This window comes from Pipistrellus hanaki (assembly GCF_964339955.1).
Source record: "Pipistrellus hanaki genome assembly, chromosome: 9".
Lineage (NCBI taxonomy): Eukaryota > Metazoa > Chordata > Mammalia > Chiroptera > Vespertilionidae > Pipistrellus > Pipistrellus hanaki.
The window spans coordinates 56432792-56456609 of record NC_140511.1 but is presented as its reverse complement, the minus strand read 5'-3'; the positions used below and the strand labels follow the sequence as shown (position 1 = coordinate 56456609).

General features: G+C 40.9%; 1 protein-coding gene across 2 annotated transcripts in view; it reads right to left on the bottom strand.

Annotated features, from left to right (window-relative positions):
- NELL1 (neural EGFL like 1) overlaps positions 1-23818 on the bottom strand; it is a 630963-nt gene that overhangs the window by 537386 nt on the left and 69759 nt on the right. For both annotated transcript variants that reach the window (XM_084895301.1, XM_084895300.1), the window contains exon 4: positions 11235-11405. In XM_084895301.1, the coding sequence (XP_084751427.1) occupies positions 11235-11405 (171 nt within the window). The remainder of the gene's footprint in view (positions 1-11234; positions 11406-23818) is intronic.

Sequence of the window (23818 nt, the reverse complement as noted above, 5' to 3'; positions counted from 1 at the left end):
TGAACCAGGAGGTCACAATCTAATTCCCAGTCAGGGCACATGCCTGGGTTGCAGACTTGATCCCCAGTGTGGGGCATATAGGAGGCAGTCGATCAATGATTCTCTCTCATCATTGATGTTTCTATCTCTCCCTCTCCCCCTCTCTCTGAAATCTATAAAAACATATTTTTAAAAATACTCTGAATAAAATGAACACTATTCTATGATGAAAATATGAAATAGACAAAAGACTTCTTTCTTTTGTCATAAAAATTAAGGATAAGTTAAAGCAAACTTGACATGCTAGAACTAACCTGTACAGAGATCCTGTGGCTTAAGTGGACATGATGCACTTTTAAAACTAAGAGAACTTGAGGTCAAAGGAATGGGAAATCTAATGCAATACATAAACACACACCAGACTGCAAATTTTTCATATGCCTACAACTAAAGGAGGCCATTAAATGAGCTTATGTGAATATTGGAGTTGGAAAGGAATACGGTGATCAGATTTGCAGTGATAAGTCCTTGTAGATCAGCCGAATGCCCAGGAAAAATTGCCATCATGAAAATTCCTCAGAATTCAATGTGCTCACCTATTTCCTGTGCCTTCCCGCAGGCTCTAGGATGCATCTAATTAGATATCAATAAAAGAAGCATTAACAACAAATGCCCACCAAAATGGGGTCCCCCACCACCCAACCATTTATATCATCGCCAGTAGTTTTTAATGTGACCTTGTGATTGAGAAGTCACCTTAAAGAACACAGTTCACCACCTTGAAATGGTGAATATCGAAATTTATATTGGAGCTGTGTAAAACCACCCGTGTAACACTGGCAACCAGCGTAATGCAGCTATTTCACATTTGAAGAAATAGCCGAATGGCTCATTTGCAGTCAGTCATGATTTAAGATTAGGTCCTTGGCCATTACACATCAGCACAGAGGCACATGCAAGGCATACAAATCATAGGAGGAAGACGGGCCGTTCGAAGGCCTGACCCAACATTATCTCTGTGGTATTGAGGTTGTGAACCTGTCGATCAACACTCTAGATTCTAGGGGGAAAAAGGAGAGTCTTTAAATCTAAAAATAACACCGCATCAGCTTTCTAGAGACTAAAGACCATCAGTGGTTGGAATGTAAAAGGAGGTAGATTTTGATCCAACAGGAAAGTAGGTGAGCAGCATTCCCGTCTCAGAAAATAATACATCAAACTTGGCTTTTGTTTTCAGTTTATAAATGGGATACCTTACAGCAGTGATTTTCAACTGGTGTGCTGCAGGAATTTTTAAAACATACAACAGCTAACTAGTCAGGGGCACCAATCTCTTTCCCCTTAAATTATCAAATAAAAAAGAATGATAACAGGCAACACAACAATAGCCATCTGGTGAGAATGAGTCAAAATTATACCTATTTTTGGTCAGATCGGCAAAAAATATTTTTAGTGTGCCGCAGAATTTTAGTATTTAGTTTGTGTGCCATGAGATGAAAAAGGTTGAAAATCGCTGCCTTAGACTGTTTTCCATGAGAAGTTAAAAGTGTTACCTTGTCACATAGGGGTACTGACAAGAGGGAGGAGAAGGAGGAAGAGAAGGAGAAAAGAAGGTGAAGGGCCTGGTAGAGAATAAACTGCCTGAAAGAAGACTAAGGAAGGACCTCTGGTCTCTAGCTGCCCCTGACTTACTGTGAACCCCTGGACAAGTCACTTCTCCCTAATGATGCAATAGCCCACCTCCAAGGGCTGAAGGAAAGATCAAGTAAACATCATAAACATCATCCCTAATGGCACAGAAAACACTAACCTCAACTCAGTTAACAGATGAGCAATATGTCTGAGTTTCCTTTGCAGGGTGCTGGGCCTGGGAGGACAAAATGCAAAGAATTCAAGAAATGTGTATCACGCATTCCCCAACTCCTTCCTTGTTTATGCTTCAGTGACAGCATCAGAGCTAGAGAGCAGGTGTTAGCAAAGGTGCAACCAAGTGGATTAGGTGTCCTGCTGAGGACATACCAGGCCGTAGCACAGCCTGAGGCTGTTTACCTTCGGTGGAAATAAAATCCCCGTTCTGGGTCATAAGGGCATTCTGAGTATCCCAAAGAAGCCAGCTAATGCCCTCCCACCCCCCACCCCCACACACAAGCCTGTGAGTTCCTGTGTGTGAAATTCGCTGTCAGGAAAGTGATGCCCTCAGACTAATGGACATTAATGAGAACAAATGTAGCGTGACATTCCAAAGGAAGAGTTAGAGATGGCATCACGCAGGCCCTGGGAGGAGAAGGGAAATTATTTCCACTCTAATTGCCCAGAAAAACCCTCAGGTGAGGGCCCAGGCACATTAACCCACTGGGTTAGTGGCACTGGAACTACTGCTGGGAGAGGCACTCACAAGTTCAGAAGGATGAACTGAGAGACAAAAGTCAATTGGATTTGAGGTCAGAGATGGGGAAAAGAGTGCAGAGAAATCTTTTTCTCCCAAGCCTCACACCCCACCCATATGAGACCCCCTAAAAGAAAAACAGCCAGACAGCAACAGCTATAAATGTGTTTCCTTGCTTCCAACTGTTCTGGCTGTGATTATTTATAACATTAATTTAATTAAAGTTTCCATAGAGATAGATGAATTTCTTTACGGTAGTGTGCAAAATCAATTCTTTTCAATGGCAACATCAGTACCCTTGTTCAAAGTAGAAAACTAATGCATATTTGGAATTTTTTTTTCAATTAAAAAGTCCTCATGGCTCATGCATTTTTTATCTCCCAATGCTCTTTTCTAATGAGTGAGGCATAAAGGAACAGAGACAACTAATATATAAATGTACATTTCTTTTTTTAAAAAAAAATAGGTTTTATAATATGTATCGTTCTGGTTTGATGTTTTATTTTCTCTTTGCTTTCCTTAAAAACAAAATAATCACGCATATCCATCACAAAAGGACAGAGTAAAATTACAACAATAAAGATGCAAGCGTTGATATCTTTTCCTACAAGAAAACATTTATTTCTCTTACAGTCTAGTATTTCCCTTCCATTTTTCCTGTACAGACCCAGGTTCATACCGATACAATACAATCCAAAATACATCTGAAGGCATATAGGTGAAATCACTAGGAGGTGGAAATACGTATTATCTTCCTCTCTATGCTAATATAGGTTAGGCCCCATGTCTGCAATAAAGTGCCTTCTTGTTAATCTACTCATCACCTCAGGTAGCCAGCAAACCCCCATATAAAGTTTGATTCTATTGTATTTCTTTATAGGCCTTTCCATTTGCAACTTTGAAAGTCTGAGAGTACAGGTTGCTAGGGTGAGATGCAGGGCACTCATTTGTCATCCACTTCAATTAATCCTCTCCCTCCTACCTCTGTCTGCCATGGAGGCCATGGTTAACCAAAGGTATATTTAAACCCATCAGGGAACAAGTGGAAAAAAATAAAGGTTCTTGAAAAGACAAAATGAGAAAAGGTCTTCTATTGATGTCATTACAAGGCAGGGTAAAGTTAAACTTGGAACCCACCTAAGGAGGTTGAAATTAATAAGCCACAGGGTGCACAGCATGGGCAGAAGTGGTGGGGGAAGTCAGTAGAATGAAACATCCAACACAGTCATGTTTGAACAATTAACCACTCCCTACTTGGCCAAAGAATCTATAACTTTGAATGTATTACATTGGCCACTTTGATATTTAGATTCATTCTCTCCCATTACTTAAATATCTACAGTTTGGTAGCAAAGTACTTTTCCCCTTCAGAAAACGTGTTATGTCTTTCAACAGCACAACTATCCATCATCTGCTGGCTACAGTACACTATCTGTAAGTCACCAAACTACCAAGGTCCCCATGGCCAGGGCAGCCTGCATGCCCACACCCCACCTCTCCCCAAAGGCTGTCCACTGTCACATGTCTGGGGCAATGGACACTGGAAGACATGTGGCATTTACTCTAGCAAGGAGGGTGCACGCGAGAATAACAGAGGAGGCCATCTGGGCTAAGTAGTCTTTGCTTGCCAATAGCATGTTGCACTATCTATCCACATTTCAATTCAGATGATTCAACCCCCCTGGTGGTCTACTACAAAAGTGGCCCTGTGAAGATGGCAAGGTGGGAGGGGGGGTGGCACGCGGGCAGAGAGAGAAGTGCATGCCCATTACTTGAGTATTTCAGAGATGCCCAGGTCAAAGTTGAAAAACCTAGTCCTAGCCCTTTATTATATGCCTAGAGAGCTAAATAAGTAACTTTTTCAGGTACACACAAACTTAATTTCTTTTCAGCTCAAGTTTTCAGTCCAGAATACCTTTGTGCTACTAGTAAAAGCCAAAATTTCTAAGTAGAAAAGCAAATAGGGCATATTTTATTTAGGCAACCCAGGAAATCATAACAAATGAATTTTTCCCACTCAGTAAAATTTCTCCTGGCAACCTGTACTCCAGGCTTTTAAAGTTGCAAATGGAAAAGTCTAAAAAAAACACACACAAAATAGAATCATCCCTTTACACAGGGGTTTGTTGGCTACTTGCGGCCATGGGTAGATTAACAAGACAGCACTTTATGGCATACACAGGGTAGAGAGGAAGATAAGACGGCATTTCCAACTCCTAGTGAGTTCATCCACATGCCTTCAGACACATTTTGCGCTGTGTTGTATGGGTATGAGCATGGGTCTGTCTCTCCCTGCAGGCTCTTCCTCACTGCCAACTTGATACCACTTTCCCATACATACTTTTCTCCCACTTAACCCTATGATTGGCTTTGTAATACTTACAAGATGAACCTCATTCCAAGTCCAATTCTTCTGTGACTGACACACCATCAAATCACACAGTAGCAAAACTGTGAAGTTGCAGAAACTGTCATACGCTCTCACTTGGAGTGTTTAGAAATTAAGAGGCTCTTCCCCATCCCCAGGAGCTCTCCCTTCTGTGATCTCCCAGACCTGATTATCCCTACCAGGAATCCAGGAATCCACCGCGTATTCCCTTGTGACATCCCTTACACTGTTACTTAAATTTACACATGGGGATGTCCTGTCTTCCTAACTCACTTGTCATATCTTTCTGGACAGAGGATCTGGGGCGGTTGGGTTAGCTGCACAGGAGGCATACACTGGCTTCTCGATTTAATCATAGTTCATTTGATGATGAGTCTTGGGCATGTGTTCCCGTTCGTGACGTGAATAATACATCAGTGGGGGAACCAAGAGATTGAGAGTCTTGGCCCAGCTCTCATGGAAGTTGTAACCTTTGGTAGTCATTTCTTAATTTCCCTCTACTGATTGTAAATGAAAGTGTTGGTGTGAAATCAATGCAGTACATTATACATGTCGCTTAACTACCTTAGGGAATGGGAGGTCTAACAAGATGATGTTTGTAAATACTTTAGGAGCTCCCTCAAAAGGAAGATGTCATATCCTCATAACTCATAATGAAAACCTACAGCTATAAGCAGATGCTCGCATCCTAGAGTGACTCTGAAATGTCAGACAGACACCTTGAATTACTGACTTATTCAGTGGCTTGCAGTAAGTTTATTTTTCTAATTCTGCGTGCAAAAATTGAACGTGAAAAAGCAGCATGTGTTACACATAAAATCTACGTATGTTTATTGTCTAAACTATAATCACTGATTTAACCCCTTGTCAGAGTGACTATCAAGATGCAGGAGAGTGTGTGTGTGTGTGTGTGTGTGCACTGCACACACTTGCACAGTCTGAACTAATGAGGCCAGAGTTTGGAGCTCTGTTGCAATGTGACTGTGGGAGGGATTTTTCCCAGCACGAGGGAAGAGGAGGTTGGCTTAGACAGAGTGAGGACACTGCATATGACAAAATGTGCTGCCGAATGCTAGGTGAATGTACCATTTGATTACCAACACCTTTGAGTCCAGCCGTTAGCTGCTGAGAACCTCAGCTGCACTGTCACTTCAAGACCAGATGCCAGGAGTAACTATTTGCAGTTCTCTCCACTGCTCAGCTGCTAATGGGCGCTGTCAATTCAGCCTGCTCACAAGGCTCAGCCCGAGTCCACGCTTTCTCTGAATCCAGGGACCAGGGCTAGTCACCGTTAGGGACCTGGAGGTTTCTGAGTTTAAAAATGACTGAATGAATAAGCCATGAACTTTCTGATGGCAAGGACTCTGTACTCTCCACAGCCTGGCAGAGACAGTGTGTCCAATACATTAATGTGATGGGTTGAGGGATCATTAAAAGTCACAAATAAAGACAAGGAACGAAAATTCCTTTTGTGATGAAGGAAAAAGAACAGTCGGTCACTAATCGAGCATCAGTGGATTGTGGGCTTTGAGTTTGGGGACAGGCGGCAGGGTGAGCTGGGAATGCAGAGCGAGAATCTGAGGAAGGTGAGGCCAGGCCTCACCAGGCTTGGGTGGAAACTATTACTATAATATAAAGGCAGCAGGAGGAAAACCCACGGCAGTGGAGATAAGCAGTCTGGCCACCCGACTGAATGATTCCTTTCATGTTTCTAGCTTGAGGTAAGCTGCTACCCACACTTCGGGAGCTTTTAGTCAGGCCCAGCTAAGCAGCTGAAGCCAAGAGAAAGGTGCCAATCCCGGGAGCAGGCAGAAAGTGTTGAACTGCTGACAAAAATAGCAGTCACTTTCCTTTGACAATTTGTGTAATCGGGTCAGAAAAAGGCTCTGTTTTTCAATTCTATCCTTAAGAAGGTGGAAAATCCTGCCACATATGCAGTGCCTCGGAGCAAAGGAGAAATCATCTCCACCTATTTTCACGCATTCTTATGGTTCCCACTCCTTCTGCAGCAGCTCTCCCCGGGAAGGCTCCCTGGTAGGGCCGTGACCATGTCCTGGGAAGTACATGAGTTACACAGTGGGGTGGAGGGGTGGGGAGGCTCACGTTAGATCCAAGTTCAAAGTTTTGGATCTATGTTTATTACATTATATGATTGAGACCAAGGTGCTTATCTTCTCTGAGCCTTTCTAATTTCAAATCTGAAACTAATAAAAGTGTCCCCACATGGCTATCCTAAGGAATATCATGCTGAGGACATTAATTAGCCTGTTGTAAATACACAGTAAATGTAGGATCCTTCCCCGGTCCATGACAATGCAATGGGTTCTGTTCATAAGAGTCCACATCCTACTGAACAACTCCAATGATCAGCAACATAAAACATGTAGGAGGAAAATACTAGGAAGGAGCAAACTGCTCACACTGCACCAGGCTCTTGCCTTTCCTCAGTTCCAAGTCCAGGGCTAATGATCCCCACTGTTGGGCTGAAGAGCAGAGTGGCCAGAGCAGACACTCATGCATCAGATTTGGGTCCAAATCCTAGCACCACCACAGATAAGCAGCGGAATTGCAGACACATAATGCAATCTCAGTTCTATCATTTTAAAATGAGAAAAATAACAGCATTGAATGTGGGGTGAATGAATTATGTAAAATGCTTAATTAGCACTGTGCCTAACACAGTCAACATGCAATAAATCTTTTCTCCGTCACATCACCATTGATCATCTAACACAGTGGTTCTCAACCTTTTTAATGCCGAGACCCTTTAATATAATTCCTCATGTTGTGGTGACCCCCAGCCATAAAATTATCTTCATTGCCACTTCATAACTGTAATATTGCTACTGTTATGAATCGTAATGTAAATATCCGTGTTTTCCGATGGTCTTAGGCAGCCCTGCTAGCAGTTCTCAACCTGTGGGTCACTGCTGTAGAGCCTAAAACCATTGGAAAACACAGATATTTACATTACGATTCATTAACAGTAGCAAAATTATAGTTATGAAGTAGCAACAAAAATAATTTTATGGTTGGGGGTCACCACAACATGAGGAGCTGTATTAAAGGGTCTTGGCATTAAAAAAGTTGAGACCCACTGATCTGACAGGTAGAACTCTAGTGGGTGACAGGTAGAGAAAAATAAGACAGCATAACTCTAAAGTAAAAGGAATAAAAAAGTAAGAACCTTCTGATCGGATGAAATGCATAGCTTAGAGTAAAAATTCAGCTGAAGTAAAATTCATTCTCCTGGGAGGGTGGCCAGGATAAGGAGGAGGAAACCAGTATCTCAACAAGGAACTCAGAGCTACCGCCATTCTAACACAGCCAGTGCTGACCAGGAAAAAATTTGTGGAAAACATTAGCTTGTTTTGTGCACTAGGCACTAGGTACCTTCTCCTGATTCTTCCCTCCTCCTTACTGGGGACTGTTTTGGGTACTTAGTTTCTGAGGGACCCCCATTTATTTGTTGCATCCCAGCCTCTCCTCTGGTTCCTCCCTTCTAGCTAATGCCAGTCCAAGGAGCTGTATTAAAGGGTCTCGGCATTAAAAAAGTTAATCTCACTGCTTACATTAAATACTACATGTAGAGCTTGCTAAAAATATACCTTCTCAGTTTCCAGCCCTCGGGTCTGATCCAGTGAGTCACATGGGGCCTAGTTTCCCATGTATTTTCTTAGAGGTTCCCCAAGAATTCTTACATGCAATCTGGTTTGGGAACTATGTTTCTAGACTTCCTACTCCAAAATCAAAATTTACCTCTCCTATGGCCCAGTCATTCTGGGCCTTTCTTTCCCCTAACCTTTCTGAAAAAATTCATTTGTGTTTGGACCCATGAATCATCAACTGGCAACAACTTTATTTTTCTCCTCCAAAACCTTACACAAAGAACATGTTATAGCATGAACCAAAGTATGAAAATTTTCAAGAGAAGGGAAAGAATATTTATAATCCCCTCAATCCATTCTTTATCAATAGGGCTGATCATAGAATACATTGTGGATTCCAGCTCTCCCATAATCTTCCAACTTTACAGGTAGAGAGGTCAAGGTAGCCAAGAAGAACATACTGTGGATGAAAGTTTGGAGACGAAGAGGCACGAGAGATGTGCAGAATAAATAATCATAATATCAACAACCACCATGTATTGAACATCAAAGGCCAAGCACCACCCCACCGTAAGCACTTTACATGGGTCACTTAACATTCCCATCTATGAGAATATGTTAGTTTTTTATTTCCAGTTTCCAAATTTCAAAAACTGAGATGCAAAGAAATTAACATGCCCAAATTCACACACACACAGCTAACACGTGGCTGAAGATGGGAGAAGAGGACATCTTGTGGGTACCAGAGAATTGCTGAAGTCATCTGAATTTTTACAGAGAGGAAGAGAGATGGAGAGTTAAAAACATCGATGAGAGAGAAACATCGATCAGCTGCCTCCTACACACCCCCTACTGGGGATGTGCCCGCAACCAAGGTACATGCCCTTGACGGAAATCAAACCTGGGACCCTTCAGTCTAAAGGCCGATGCTCTATCCACTGAGCGAAACTGGCCAGGGTGCCTCTCTCCTCTTTATTCTTCTCCAGACAGAAGAACATTAGGGGAGGGGAATCGAATTTTGGAAGGAGAAAGCAAAGAATTGCATAGCAAGATAGCAGCAGTGTCTCCAGGAGTTCTCAGTTGGGAATTACTAAGCTATGGCTTTGAGGCCTCTTTCTGGCTGAGGACATAGGAGGGCATGCAAGGCCCTTCCTCACTCTCCCATTTGGGCAGCATACGGAGGGGGGAGGGGGAAGATGGAGCAAGAGAGCTACCAGTCTTTGGTTCTAGGTAACTGAAGGAGATGATGAGCTCTTGAAGGTAGAAATAGAGATGGCAGCATGAAGCTAGCTTTATGCAAGCTGCCAAGCCCAAGACTGCAGGGTAAAAAGACAGTGGTTTCTATGGAAACTTTGTCCGTGCACACATATTATATCTGCATAATTCTTTAGAAATCCAGAAAGTACCTTAAATAGATAACATCAAAATGGACCAAGACTCACTTCACATGGTGGAACTTCCCTTAAGACTGACACCAGTTTCTGTTCTGTGCCCTTGTAGGTCTTTTCTGAAAGAGACTACAGACCAAGGGTGGGATACATTAAATATTTCATCAGTAGTGTAGTCTGCCCAGCTGGAATGGCTCAGTGGTTGAGTATAGACCTATGAAACAGGAGGTCATGGTTCAATTCCCAGTCAGGGCACATGTCTGGGTTGCAGGCTCGATCCTCAGTCTGGGGATGACTCTCATCACTGATGCCCCCCCCCCCTCTCTCTCTATCTATCTATTGATTGGCAGCTTGGGGTGTGCAGGAGGTAGCCAATCAATGACTCTCATCACTGATGCCCCCCCCCCTCTCTCTATCTATCTATCTATCTATCTCCCTCTCCCTTCCTCTCTGAAATCAATAAAAAATATTTTTTTAAAAGAAGTGTAGTGTGGGGCTGATTGGCCTTGGGTTATCCCTCCTTCTGTTGGGTTCTGGAAGGGGGGCTGTCCCCAACATGCCTGCTCTTTATTCTGGGCCCAAAAAAGCAAGCCCTGTGGCCACACAGTCATTTTCACTTTGATGGTACCATTAATGAGAACTAACAATTCATAGGCAGTGCTTGCAATGCAAATATTTCTCTATAATAGGACTCAGATCACTATCCAGAAGGATTTTCAGTGGCTTCTGGGAAGATGAAAACATTCCCCTTGACCACCATTACCCAGCTGCCCAGCTGCAAATGCTCCAATGGAGACCAATAGTCTCCTTTCTTTAGCCGGCAGTAAACATGACCAATGATGGATACAGGGTACAGCATCTCCTTCACACCCGGACCCACCACCTCCTGTGAAACCCTCAGACCTCACAAATAGTCCTGTCATCCTCAAATGAGCTAGAAAAAGGCTCATTCCTCTGCAGAGAATGGATGGCATCAAAGATTCAAAGACCAGCCTCTTAAAAAGCCTCCATTCGGAAAGGATATTTAAGCAAAGCTGTGCCTGACGAAGTGAAATAGAATTAGCCGCCTCAGTAGCACAGGCTTCTCGAGTTCGTTCTGAGGGAGGCTGGCTTATCCGTGTCCAAGGGGAATGAACTGAACAACAATACATCATAGTTAACTGTGATCACAGATCCATGAATTTCCGACGGTGCCTGGGGTACACCGAGGTGCACTTACTGTTCCCCAATCTGTAATCAACCTTTTGTACGTCTGTTCCTAATCACAGAATACGGTTTCATCCTAATGAACTGTTTTCTTAGCGTTTTACAGTTGGTCATTTCAGCAGGTCTCAATGGCCTGCTGAATAGGTTAAATTACAATGAGGGTCCCCCTTGGTTTTTGTTTCCCGGCAAAGCTAGGAGGGGCTTGATTTCCCCCCTTTCCCACGGCTCGATTTCCAGGACAGATCGTGAAAGATGAGATATCAAAGGCAAAGACGTACCTGTTGCAGTCGACGTGAAGGAGGAGGTGAGAGGCGCTAACTGAAAGCGCGAGCTTGTGCCACTGTCCGTCTGCCATCCGGTATGGAAGGGCCTCTGTCCTGGGCTTCCCGTTATGTATGTAGTGATACCGGATCTCATCCCTCAGACCACTGCTCTCCAGTTCAAAATAGCTGTATGCGGAGCAACAAAAAACTGGTTTTATTTTTCTTCCAGATATCACAGGCATAGTCAGTCCTTGCTACTTACTAGCTTACAACCACTTTACTCAGAATCTAAAATCAGTGAAATGCAATACAATGAGCTACACAACCCAAAATCAATTGGACAACATGGAACCCAATTCACCCTTTTAGTGACACACCTTGAGTCTCTGAAATGGTATTAACTGACCCACTGTAATGTAACTGGCCACAAACTAATTAGCAAAGCACTGGGCAGTGTCTCTTAAATACATAAAAACAGTTAGATCCCTCTTTCGATTGTCTAAAAGAGACCATTCTTGTGGAACTGATTTATGTCATTTTTATTACTGCCATTTTTACTTTTTCAAGAATTAGAAAAAAATAGAAGTCATTTTGGATATCAGGGATTCAAATAAATTGTCAGAGTGAAGACAGGGAAGAGATTAGTAAGACTTTTTTATCTTTTACTTCGCCCCGTACAGAAAGCTGTGAGTGGCCACTATTCCTAGAGGTGGAAATGCTGAAGCTACTCACATATGGACTAGAATTTCAAATCATCTCAGCATGGAATAAAACATGCAATTCCCTGTTTCTTTGCCCAGATTGTGATCAACTTTCAGATCCATGAAAAACTCTTAGCACCACCATTGTGGTCTGCGCTTCAGTCATAAAACACAGCCCGGACTTGGGGACACTCCTCAGACACACAACAGGGCCAACACTTTTACAGGTGGCAGACCCATCTGTCTCCTGGGTTCTCCTGAAATGTACCATCATCACTGGGCTTAAGCTCACTGTCAGGCATGGCATTGGGCCTTTAACATACACTATCTAATTTATTACCCACAAAAACCTATATGGGGCTGATATTATTTTTTAACTATTAAAAACAGAAATTTTGAATTCAACAGCATACCCAAGTCAGAATTTAAACTCAGGCCTCAAGTTGATGGCCTATGTACTTTCTTTAAAAATATATATTTTTTTTATTGATTTTTTTTTTTTTTACAGAGAGTAAGAGAGAGGGATAGAGAGTTAGAAACATCAATGAGAGAGAATCATCAATCAGCTGCCTCCTGCACCACCCCCACTGGGAATGTGCCCACAACCAAGGTACATGCCCTTGACTAGAATCGAACTCAGGACAGTTCAGCCTGCAGGCCGACGCTCTATCCAATGAGCCAAACTGGTTTCGGCTGGCCTATGTACTTTCTACCAGTTTTCTACCCATCTCAGAAAAGATGGTCTCAACTGGCACTATCTCACAGCAACTCATTCATATAAATTCAATAACTACTCGCCTACACAGGTAACCTGGCTCAATCCCCAGACTTGGAAGGTCCTACTGCTTCTCCTTTCATCCACTGAGTTGTCCTGACCCCATTAGCCAGATCGTATTTAATCTAAAACATGAAATGCATCTTCTATGAGAACCAAAATGAATATATCATGAAACTCAGCCTCTATTATTCACAACCCCCAAATCTCACATCAGAGAAAAGGGCATATTTCTTGAGCATCTTGCACAGAGATCTTCCCAAGAGAGCAGGGCAAGGGGAAGCAGAGTCAAGACCAGCCTCTGACCTATCGCATTTGCAGGAGGCAAAGAATCAGGCCCTATGTCAGGTATACGATTGCAGCAGGTTCCTGGGCCCACATACATACTTATTAATGAGAAAAATAATGCAGATTTTATAAGACTATTAAAGAAGTCCCACCAAAACCGGTTTGGCTCAGTGGATAGGCACATGTGTCAAACACAAGGCCCGCGGGCCAAATCCAGCCCGCCAGGCCTTGCAATGTGGCCTGCACCGCGCTGTCATCACTGCACTCCGCTGTCAGTTTATTACATTGTCAGTTTATGACTGTTCAGTAGACCATTCGGCCCGCGATTTAGGCTGGATTTTAGATTTTGGCCCCTTCTCTGATTGAGTTCAACACCCCTAGGATAGAGCGTCAGTCTGTGGACTGAAAGATCCCAGGTTCGATTCCGGTCAAGGGCATGTACCTTGGTTGCGGGAACATCCCCAGTAGGGGGGGGGGGGGGTGTAGGAGGCAGCTTGTTGATGTTTCTCCCTCATTGATGTTTCTAGCTCTCTATTCCTCTCCCTTCTTATCTGTAAAAGATCAATAAAATATATATTTTTTTAAAAAAAAAGAAGTCCCTTAGCTGAGAAGATATTCATTTTAAGAGAATTCTCTAAGCAGCTAAGATATTAGAAGAATCAAACAACCAGAAAACTTCAAACATCAAGAACACCTTATAGATTACCTAGTCATTCATTAATTTATTCAAGACGTTACTAAACACACAGTGAAGGACTAAAAAAGAATTTAAATATAGATCCTGTTCTCAAGATCTTTGAGATTAATAGAAAGAGAAATAAAATATCTGTCTTTTCCACAAAAGGCTAGAAACTGGCCTAAGAAAGAGGAATGGGAGATATTTCATGAGCATCAGCAGTGGGCCAAGTACTTTCATAAACATCATCTCATTTCATTTCTTCAAGGAAGATATTATTTTCTCTATATTACAGAGGAGTTTACATATAGTCAAAGATATCAAATACCTTGAGCAAGACAATACAGCTCCTTGTACAGAAAATCAGCATGATTTTAAATTTGAGACCTTAACAAAAGTAACGTAGTGTGATAAATCTCTGTTACTTTACTTTGACAAATAAGCTATTGCTGAGAGGATGAACATAACCTTGAAACAGCATCAATAAATAACAATAAAAATAAAATAGAAATAAATAACAATGAGAAATGCTCAGAGAGGTCACCTGGTGGAATCATTTAAAAAAAGAAAGAAGCAGATTCATCTCACCAGATTTAATCATTATTCCTGGGGTTATGACCTCATTGAGCAAGTGCTCAATGTATTATAAACAGATATCTTTTTTTACATTTTTATTGAATTTATTGGGGTGACATTGGTTAAATAAAATTACATAGGTTTCAGGTGTGTAATTCTGTGATGCATCATCTGTATATTGCACTGTGTTCACCACCCAAAATCAAGTCTCCTTCTGCCAACATTTATCCTCTCTTTACCCTCTTCTACCTCTTCAAGCCACCTTATTTTTTTTTATGTGATTATCAATGGTTCTGTTTTCTTAGTTTCCCTTTCTGATAGTTCATTATTGGTGTATAAAAATGCAACTGATTTCTGGATATTTCTTTTGTATTTTGCTATTTTACTGAATTCAGTGATCAGCTCTAGTAGTTTTCTGGTGGAATCTTTAGGGTTCTCCATGTACAGTATCATGTCATCTGCACAAACAGGTCTTTTAAAGATCACTTTAGAAAGCATCGAGTAAAATGGTCACCTTGGGGGAATAACACATCATCAGAAATCTCCCTATTGTTAGGCAAATGGATACCTGTGTCTCTGTGTAAGTTTCTGACAGCATCACACAAATTCAGAGTGCTGTATGTCATACAACTTGGATGAAAATCAGGATGGTGTGTTTTATATTAAAAAAAAATATCTAGCTGACTGCTGAAGTGTCCCTAGGGATGACAAAGGCCACTATGTGGATGAGTTTTATCTGGATAAAATTGTTTCATGGATGCCTGGTGGGCAATGAGACAATATTTCTGAGCAGTAACCCTCGGCTAACCGAGATGCGAGGCAGAGTCTTAAGAGCAACCTGGAGGAGGTGGTCATCTGGCCTGATGGCTCTGGGCTGTAGCCTGAAGGGAAGCCTCAGGGTTTATAGCAGAGCCTTGCTATTCAAGGTATGGTCCACAGCTGAGCATCATCATCACTTGTGAAATTCAGATTCTGGGGCCCCCACCCTGACCAACTTGAACCAGGATCTGCATTTTAATAATATCCCCAGATTATCCATGTGCACTAGCGTTTAAGAAGCACCGCAGTGAGTACACCAGGTGCTGCTTGACTTCCTGGCAAATGGTCACGATGGGGGAGCAGAAGCCTGATACTATGAGCAAGTGAGTACCAGCCCTGTGGTGCTACCAGGGAGAGGAAGTGCCTGGCAAAGACTGTAAGCAAGTGCCTACTGAGTTCTCTGACCTGCCCAGTCCTCTCTTCAGGCCTCGAGTGCTTTAGGGTCTTCGAGGGGTTGGTGGAGGGGGACAGCTGGATAAGTGATGAAATCACCAGCCAGATTGTGTGGGCAGCATTTCTCCCTTAGCCTTGGACCTCAGCCATTGTGCGATGTTCCAATGAACTGCTTGGGCTCCCAGAAAAGCCTGTTCACCCTGCAAATATTTGAAAACAGCAATAATATCCATTGCTAAGTTCTCTTCTTCAGACCGATCTTCACAACATCTTCCTTTATATTTCTGCCTCCCACCTGGACTAAGAGGCTATCCTGAACAAGGATTCTGCCTTACTCCTCTTTTCAGATGCTTCTCCATGCTGGTCCCATGCCTTAAAGACATCATCATCCAGGAATAAAGACACTTTCTCTGCCTACACACATCTATGCATGCATTCTAACACATCATTTGACCAGCAAGTGTTTTCACACAAAATGCTACTTTTACTGACATACTTAAAATTGTTAAACCTAAGCCCTTGCCCAAGTGCTAGGCAGACCCTATCTGGAATCAGCAGGATTGCCCACTGCTGGGATAATGAAGAGAAGGCACCAAAAACAGTAGGGCATACTGTGCCCTACTTCAGGTCAGGGGCCTCGTGGTCTATGTGGGGAAAAGTGATGGCTTATTTATTTATTTATTTATTTATTTAAGTAAATACATAGTAGTGCAAAGAGCACTGTCTCCAGGATGCAGAGACTCAATTTCAACCTTAAACCTGTTACAGACATCCATGAAACATGCCCATGCCTCTCTGTGCCTCAGTTTCTTCTGCCCAATAAAGTGAGTAGTTTTGATCTACCATGCCCTGGGATACCTGGGAAGGGCCTTAGAGTCTAAGTCAGGAAAAAGGACAGGGCAGGGAGAAGCTTCACTCTCATCAGTTCTATAAGTTGGAGTTTCCCATGAGGTCTCACTTGAATAAAAGAGACCCCCTTACAAAAATAGTCTGAAACAATATAACTCAATAAGCTTCAAGGCCCAGGTTAGGTCTCGATTCCTACACTACTTTATAAACTGATAAACTCTATAAGAAACCTAATAATTGAATGGTCAGTTAGTTTCATGCTACCTTGGACTCTTCTGACAGTGCTCAGGTTCCAGGCTCATGAGCAGCCTGGTGATGAGAGGACAGGAGATGGAAGATGTAGCTGGCACAGCTAACATTCATGCCCCGCCCTTCTCCCAGGGCACACATGAGACCATAGTTTCCAGGCACCTTGACTCTCAGAGGGACCTCACAACTAGTGATCACCAACAAAACATGAGCAGAGGTGCTATGTGTAGCCCAGGCTAGGGAGTTAAGAGGCTGTGCCTTACCCAGTCAGTTACATAGGGTCAAATAGAGGTTTCTGAAGCCTTAGTGAGTGGTGGTGTCATTAAAAATAAATAAATCCGGGTCCTTAATTAGCTGTAGGAGGCAGAGATACCATTCCTAACTAACACTGAACTAGAACTAAACTAAAATAAATTGTTAATGATAATAATCCACAGAGATTTAGCAGTTCTTCAATTTAGAGGTTACTAGATAGACTACCTCAACTCATTAAAGAGAGATACAGGAACATGAAACTGAGGAAAGGCAACAACTGAGAAGTAACCATGGACAAAAGCTATTGCTAGACTATAAATAGAAAAAAAAATTCCAGGAGGCATGAATACAGTTATCTCCTGTCCTGTGTAACACAGATAATCTCCATTGTGTGGACTAAACAATCTGTTTGGCAAATGTTTGAGTTTTTTAAATACCCACACCATCATCTCCCACCTCACATACTCTACTACAATGTAATCTTTACATTATTCCAACTGAAAGGTGGGATCTATGCCCCACGACTTGAACTTAGGTGGTCTTGTCAGTGCTTTAAGAACGTCATGCTGGGTGACTACTAAGGCTGGGCCATAAAGCATGATGCATTTTCAATCTTGTTTGCCAGAACACTTGAGCCTGTAGCCCAAGTCACTGTAAGAAGTGTGACTACCCTGAGGCCACCATGCTGCAAGGAAGTCCAAACCAGACTGGGGAGGCTGGATATAGGTACCTGGTTGACAGCCAAATGGTATCCCAGGCAACCACGAGTATAAGCCAGACCTATGAGTAAATACACCTCCAGATGGTTTTCCCAGCTGAAACCACACACTGTGGAATATAGACAAGCCGTCCTTCTGGACTCTGTCCAAATTCCTGATGCATAGAATCTGTGAGCATAGTAAGTTTGGGGATGGCTTGTTACAAGACACTAGAATCGGAAAACTATAAGTCCACATATACATGTTTTTAACCTTGAAAAATTGAATCCATAGTTTAGATCTATCCCTACTAGATGCTTGGGGTCATTGGGCAATGATAAAATCACAAAGTGCCAATTTTCTGCTTAAAGCTTCACAGACTTATAACTATGCCTTTTCTTCTAACATCAAAAATGGAATTCTGCCCAAATAATGCAACTTAAACAACATCAATAAATCATATATTTTTAAATGCATGGATTTCTGTAGCTTTTTAAAGAAATAAATATCAAAGGAATACCCTGGTATCTTTCTAACTAATCCATCATTTTTTGTGTGTCAAGTCCCAACATTTTAGCCTCAAATTTCATGGAAGTTACCACCTCAACAGTCCTTCTATACATCAAATTATCTTTGGTTTCTAGTGCTAAGTTGTCTTCCAGTCTACAGAGTTACCTGTCTAACTTAAAGAGATGTCCTAATTTACGTGGACAGACTTCCCTTTATTCCCCAAATGTTTTTCCTTTATTCAAAGCTATATGTTGTAGCAGAAAAAAATATCTAGAAAAATTGTGCCTGGTGTACAAGAGGCTTCAAGCCCTACCTCTGCCACTTAATCCCTGTGTGAATGGAAATAAAACACATCATTTCCCTATGCCTTCGTTCTCCATCTAGCAGAAAATCATATCTACTTCAGAGATTTCGTTTTTTTAAATTTATTTTATTGATTTTTACAGAGAGGAAGGGGGAGGGCTAGAGAGTTAAAAACATGGATAAGAGAGAAATGTTGATCAGCTGCCTCCTACACAACCCATACTGGGGATGTGCCCACAACTTAGGCACATGCCCTTGACAGGAATCGAATCTGGGACCCTTCACTTCACAGGCCAATGTTCTATCCACTGAGCCAAACCAGTTAGGGCTTCAGATGTTTCTTTTGAGGAAAGAAATGACATAACATTGGTGATTATTTGTAATTATAACACTGGCAATTATAATTACCCTTCCTTCTTTCTGCATGCCTGGAAAAGAACAGCCTCTCCAAGTTGTGATGCTGTCTTTGCTCACAGAGAGGTGTTTCTTTGTCTTCCCCTTTCCCTTGTTTAGACTTTCCCAGGTGATTTTATTTCCAGTTCTGAACTTCCGTATCCGTTCTGTACTCAACTCTAGTTAGCAAACATCTAGCTAGAGATCAATGGTGATAGCAATTACAAACTGCCTCTGTTGTTGAAAATAAAACATTCACGGTTAAAAGAACTGTAAAAATAAGTTTTTTTACACCTATTCAAAACAGTTCCATTGCAGCCTTAAAAAGCATGAGAGCAGCCATGCTGTTCTTACTGAAGTAAAGGCTGGCATCTAACTTTCCCAAGTGTTGAGAGCCCAGAGAAAAGGCATGGGACTTTGCAAAGTTAAGATAGAAAACAATTTTTAATTGGGGGAAGAAATTTAAAATAAAAGCAGCCAACTATGAGCTAGTTTACTAGAACAAAGGAAGAATGGATCATTCGTTTTTTACTGTGAAAGCCTGCAAATACAGTTGAATATAAATATTAAGCAAACAAGTAGAGGGGATAGAGCTTAGCATCACAAAACTGCATCTTATCTTATGACAGGTAGAGCCTCAGATCTCCAGGAACTCAAAATTAAGATGTTTCTAAATATCAAGTTTCAAGAAATAAGAGCCAAAATAATAATAATAGCTATAGTTGTAGTTATGGCCACACACTTATCGCATTTTCTACATTTCTTCCTGAGTTTTCCTAAAGACTTAAAAAGAATATTATTGTTCCCAAACAAGAAATATAAAAGTCTTCTGTTTTCTTCATGCTATCAAAAAAAATTTTTTATTCATGATCCAAAACTAAATTAATGTATCTTTAAGATGCTCAGTGAAATTTTTTTCTCCTATCCTATATTCCATCTTCCCAGAACCCAACATCCCTCACAAGGCAACCATTGTTATTAATTTGGTAGGTAATCCTTGCAAAGTTTTGTGAATACATTTTAAAAAATAGTTTTAGATTGCCAGAAAAATTGCAAAGTAGTACAGAGACTTCTCATATATGCCAGTTTCCCCTATTATTAACATCTCACATTCATATGGTGCAATCATTACAATTAATAAACCAATACTGATACATTAATATTAACTAAAGTCAATACTTTAATCAGGTTATCTGTGTTTTTATCTACTATCATATTTTCCCCACAATCCCACCCAGGATACTACATTATATTCAGTTATATAATCTTAGACTCCTTGTAGCTGTGACAGGTCAGACTTATTTTTTTATGACCTTGAGGATTTTGAGAAGAACAAATGAGAAATTATGTAGAATTTCGCCCAACTGAGATTTGTCTAGGTCTCATGCTTAGTCTTGGGTTGTGGGTTTTTGGAAGAAAGACTACAGAGGTAAAGTGTAATTCTCATCACATTAAATCAAAGGTACAGGTTATCAACATGAATCACCAGTGTTGATGCTAATCTTTGTGTTAACCTACCTGGCTGAGGTAGCATCTGTCAGGTTTTCTACTGTAAAGGTACTCCTCCCCCTCTTTTCTTTACATACTGTCCTCTTTTGAAGAAAACCCCTACATGCATTTAGGATTCATTCATGCCTCCTTTTTAATCACTGAATAGTATGCCATTGCATAGATGTACCACTGTTTACCCATTGACCTATTGAAGAATATTTTGTATGCTTCCTGTTTTGTGTATAAAAATAGCTTCATGATATTTGTATGCAGGTTTGTATAAAAACACATTTTCAACTAAACTGGCTAAATTTCTAGTACTGTGATTATGGAATTGTATAGTAAGACTACATTTAGCTTTGAAAAAAAAAATTGTCAAACTGCCTTCCAAAGTGGCTGGATTACATTCCATTCCCAACAACAATAAATGAGATTTGCCTTACATCCTCACCAGCAATCGGTGTTGTCAATTTTACTTCGTTTATTTTAGCCATTCTAATTATTGATATTTAATCTAAGTGTGTAATGGTAGCTCATATTTAATTTGCATTGCCTTGATGTTAAATAATGAGCATCGTTTTATAAGTTTGTCAGTTAAATATCTTCTTTAGTGAACTGTCTCTTCAAATCTTTTGCCCATTTTTTAAATGGGTTGTTTGCTATTGAGTTTTAAGAGTTTTTTATGTTTTGGATATAAATCCCTTACCAGATGTGTGTTTTACAAAAATTTCTCCCAATCTGTGACTTGTTTTTTTCATTTTCTTAATGTTTCTTGAAGAGCAGGTTTTAGTTTAAGTAAAATCCAACTGATCAACTTTTCCTTTCATAAATTATACTCCTGGTGTTTTATATAGAACTCATCATTAAACCCAAGGTCATATAGATTTTCTCCTATGTTTCCTTCCAGAAGTTTTATAGTTTTGCACTTTACATTTAGGTTTATGACTCATTTTGAGTTAATTTTTGTGAAAGGTATAAGGTCTTTGTCAAAGTTCATTTTTTTTTGCATAAACATGTCTAATTGTTTCAGCATAATTTGATAGACTATTCTTTATTCAGAGCTTCTTATACTATAAAAGCAAATATGAATATATTCTCTCACACACACACAAACACACACACCTTTATAACACAGATGGCTGCATAGTAGCCTCACTGTTCTACACCTTAATCTTTTCACTTACTTTAACAAGAGATCCTTCTACACACAGCTTCCTCTTTATCCTTACATTTTTCAGTATTATTTAATACATATTCTCTCACTCAAAATCACTTGCTTCTTTATAGCACAAATCCGGATTACAACTACTAAAGGCCCATTTCTCAAGGCTAAGCCAGGCTTACCTACTGTGAAAGCAAGATTGAAAATCACATACAAGGGGCGGTACTAAATGTTGTGATAAGTACTAAGTATCGAGCACTGAGTAGTACAAGATCTTTGGTATACTTCAAGGAGGGGGGAAATAGGAGCAAGGATGTGGAAGAAGAAATGTGTCTGGTGCTCTCAGGAAACAGAAAAAGCACATGCGTGAAATGGCATTTGTACAGAGCAGAGAGCAGAGGAGTTGGGAAATAGCCAAAGGGGGCTAATACAGAACCAGTCTCTGACATATGGCACTTATCTTGTAGCCTAGTATTTCTCAAACCACTTTCTGCTATGACAAAGAGACAGGCATGTTCAAAGGCATGAAATACTCCCAAAGGTGTCAAAAATTTTTAAATGTTACTTCTAACTCTGGTCCTTTCTCCCTCCTCTCAGCAAGCACATCAAATCAGTGCTCTAATGTACCCTGACTCCACTCTGTTAGATATATCTCCAGTCTAGACCTGTCTTCTAAGCTATATTCTTGTATAGCCAACTATCTACTCAACATCTCCACATGGATCCTTCACACCCAGTAAGCTCAAGACATAACTTCTGATCTTTCATCCAAAACCCTGTCCTTATCTATTATATCCTTCTCAAAATTAAAGCTATAAACCTAAATATTGCCGTTGTCACTTTTCTCCCCCATGACAGATGTGCAACCCATCAGCAAGTCCTACTGCTTCTGCTCCTAGATTACCTGTATCCATTCACACCATCGGTATCAAGATCTTACAAGTGGAGTCCAGCTGTTGAGATGTGCAGGTTAGACTGGAGGTGAAATGCACTGGGTAGCAGGAGGCATTTCAGAGGTCATCTTCTCTGCTCTTGCAGAAGGCCAAAAAGGAGACCAGAGATTGACTCATATATTCTTAGAGTCGGAAACTGTGCCTAAAACTTTTCTCTGAAACCAGAGAGCATTTGCTAGGTAATTTCTTTCAAGATGCCAAGAAACTTCAAAATCAAAACTCCTAAAAGATGGTGAAGTAATTGCTTTCCATACCGGGAATTTAACAATCACATAGATTATATCCCTGCCTGTCTTGGAATTGCATTCTTAAGAAGAGTTCCTCCTTTCCCATCACACCCAGAGGCCTAGAAAAACTATTTTTCATGCTAAGCATGTCCTTTAACAGACCTTGCAATGAAATATAAAAAGAAACTCTGCTGGCCTACTTAAACCCCGAGGAAGTTAGATAAGTGAGGTGAAGAAAGAGGCTGGGGAGAGCAATGGGGTTAGGATAAGTCTATGTGTTACTCCCCATCCTAGTCCTTCTTCCACAAACAGGCCAATTGGAGCACACCTTCTCATTCTAAAACTTAAAGGCAGTCTCCCATTTCAGGCTTGGGAAAGACCTCTGTAAATTACTACTTCCTTAAATTACAAAAAGAAAAATATAATTTTACAGGGAAGAAAACTGCCAGGCTCCCTTTAACCAACAAATTAAGGTTAACGTGACAGTAATAAGATATATCAACACTAGGAACTCCTTGGACATAGAGAAGATATAATATCACTTCTCTAGTATCCTTGTCCCCCAAAATATATCACAATCACAAGAAAATGTCAGAAATTCAAATTGAGATATATTCTATAACAAAACTGGTCAGCAGTCATGAAAGATAAGGAGAGTCAGAGGAATTGTCACATTTTGGAGATTAAGGAGAAACAATAACCCCAAATGCAATGTGTGATCCTGGGCAAGATCTTACAACAGAGAATATATATGTTGTGTGTGTGTGTGTGTGTGTGTGTGTGTGTGTGTGTGTGTGTGTGTGTCAGTGGAGAAAGTGGTCAAATTCAAATAAAGTCTGTAATTTGGTTGATTGGTAGACTGGCAGCAATGTTAATTTCCTGGTTTTTATAATGTTTCCATGGTTATGTAAGATGTTAACATTACAGTAAGCTAGGTGAAGGACATATAAGAATTCTCTGTACCACTTTTGCAACTTCCCTCTAAGTCTAAAATTAGTTCAAAAGAAAAAGTTATCGAACAAATTACAGTTTTCTCACCCAAAAGGCAGAGCCAAAAGGTTAAACCTGTGGTTAATATCTCAATGAAAAAGTAACACTGTTTGTACTTGGGGAAAAGGAAAAGTTGGATCCTCTGGATATTCTCCCTCAACAAGACCATGATTCTTGACTTCTCCTCATCTCCCTCAGACATTGGATCATTCTTCCAATAAACCAAGGGAAGCCATAAAGTCACCCTGATTCTAACTGTCAAGTCCACTTTCTGCCTGTCACATAGTTGCA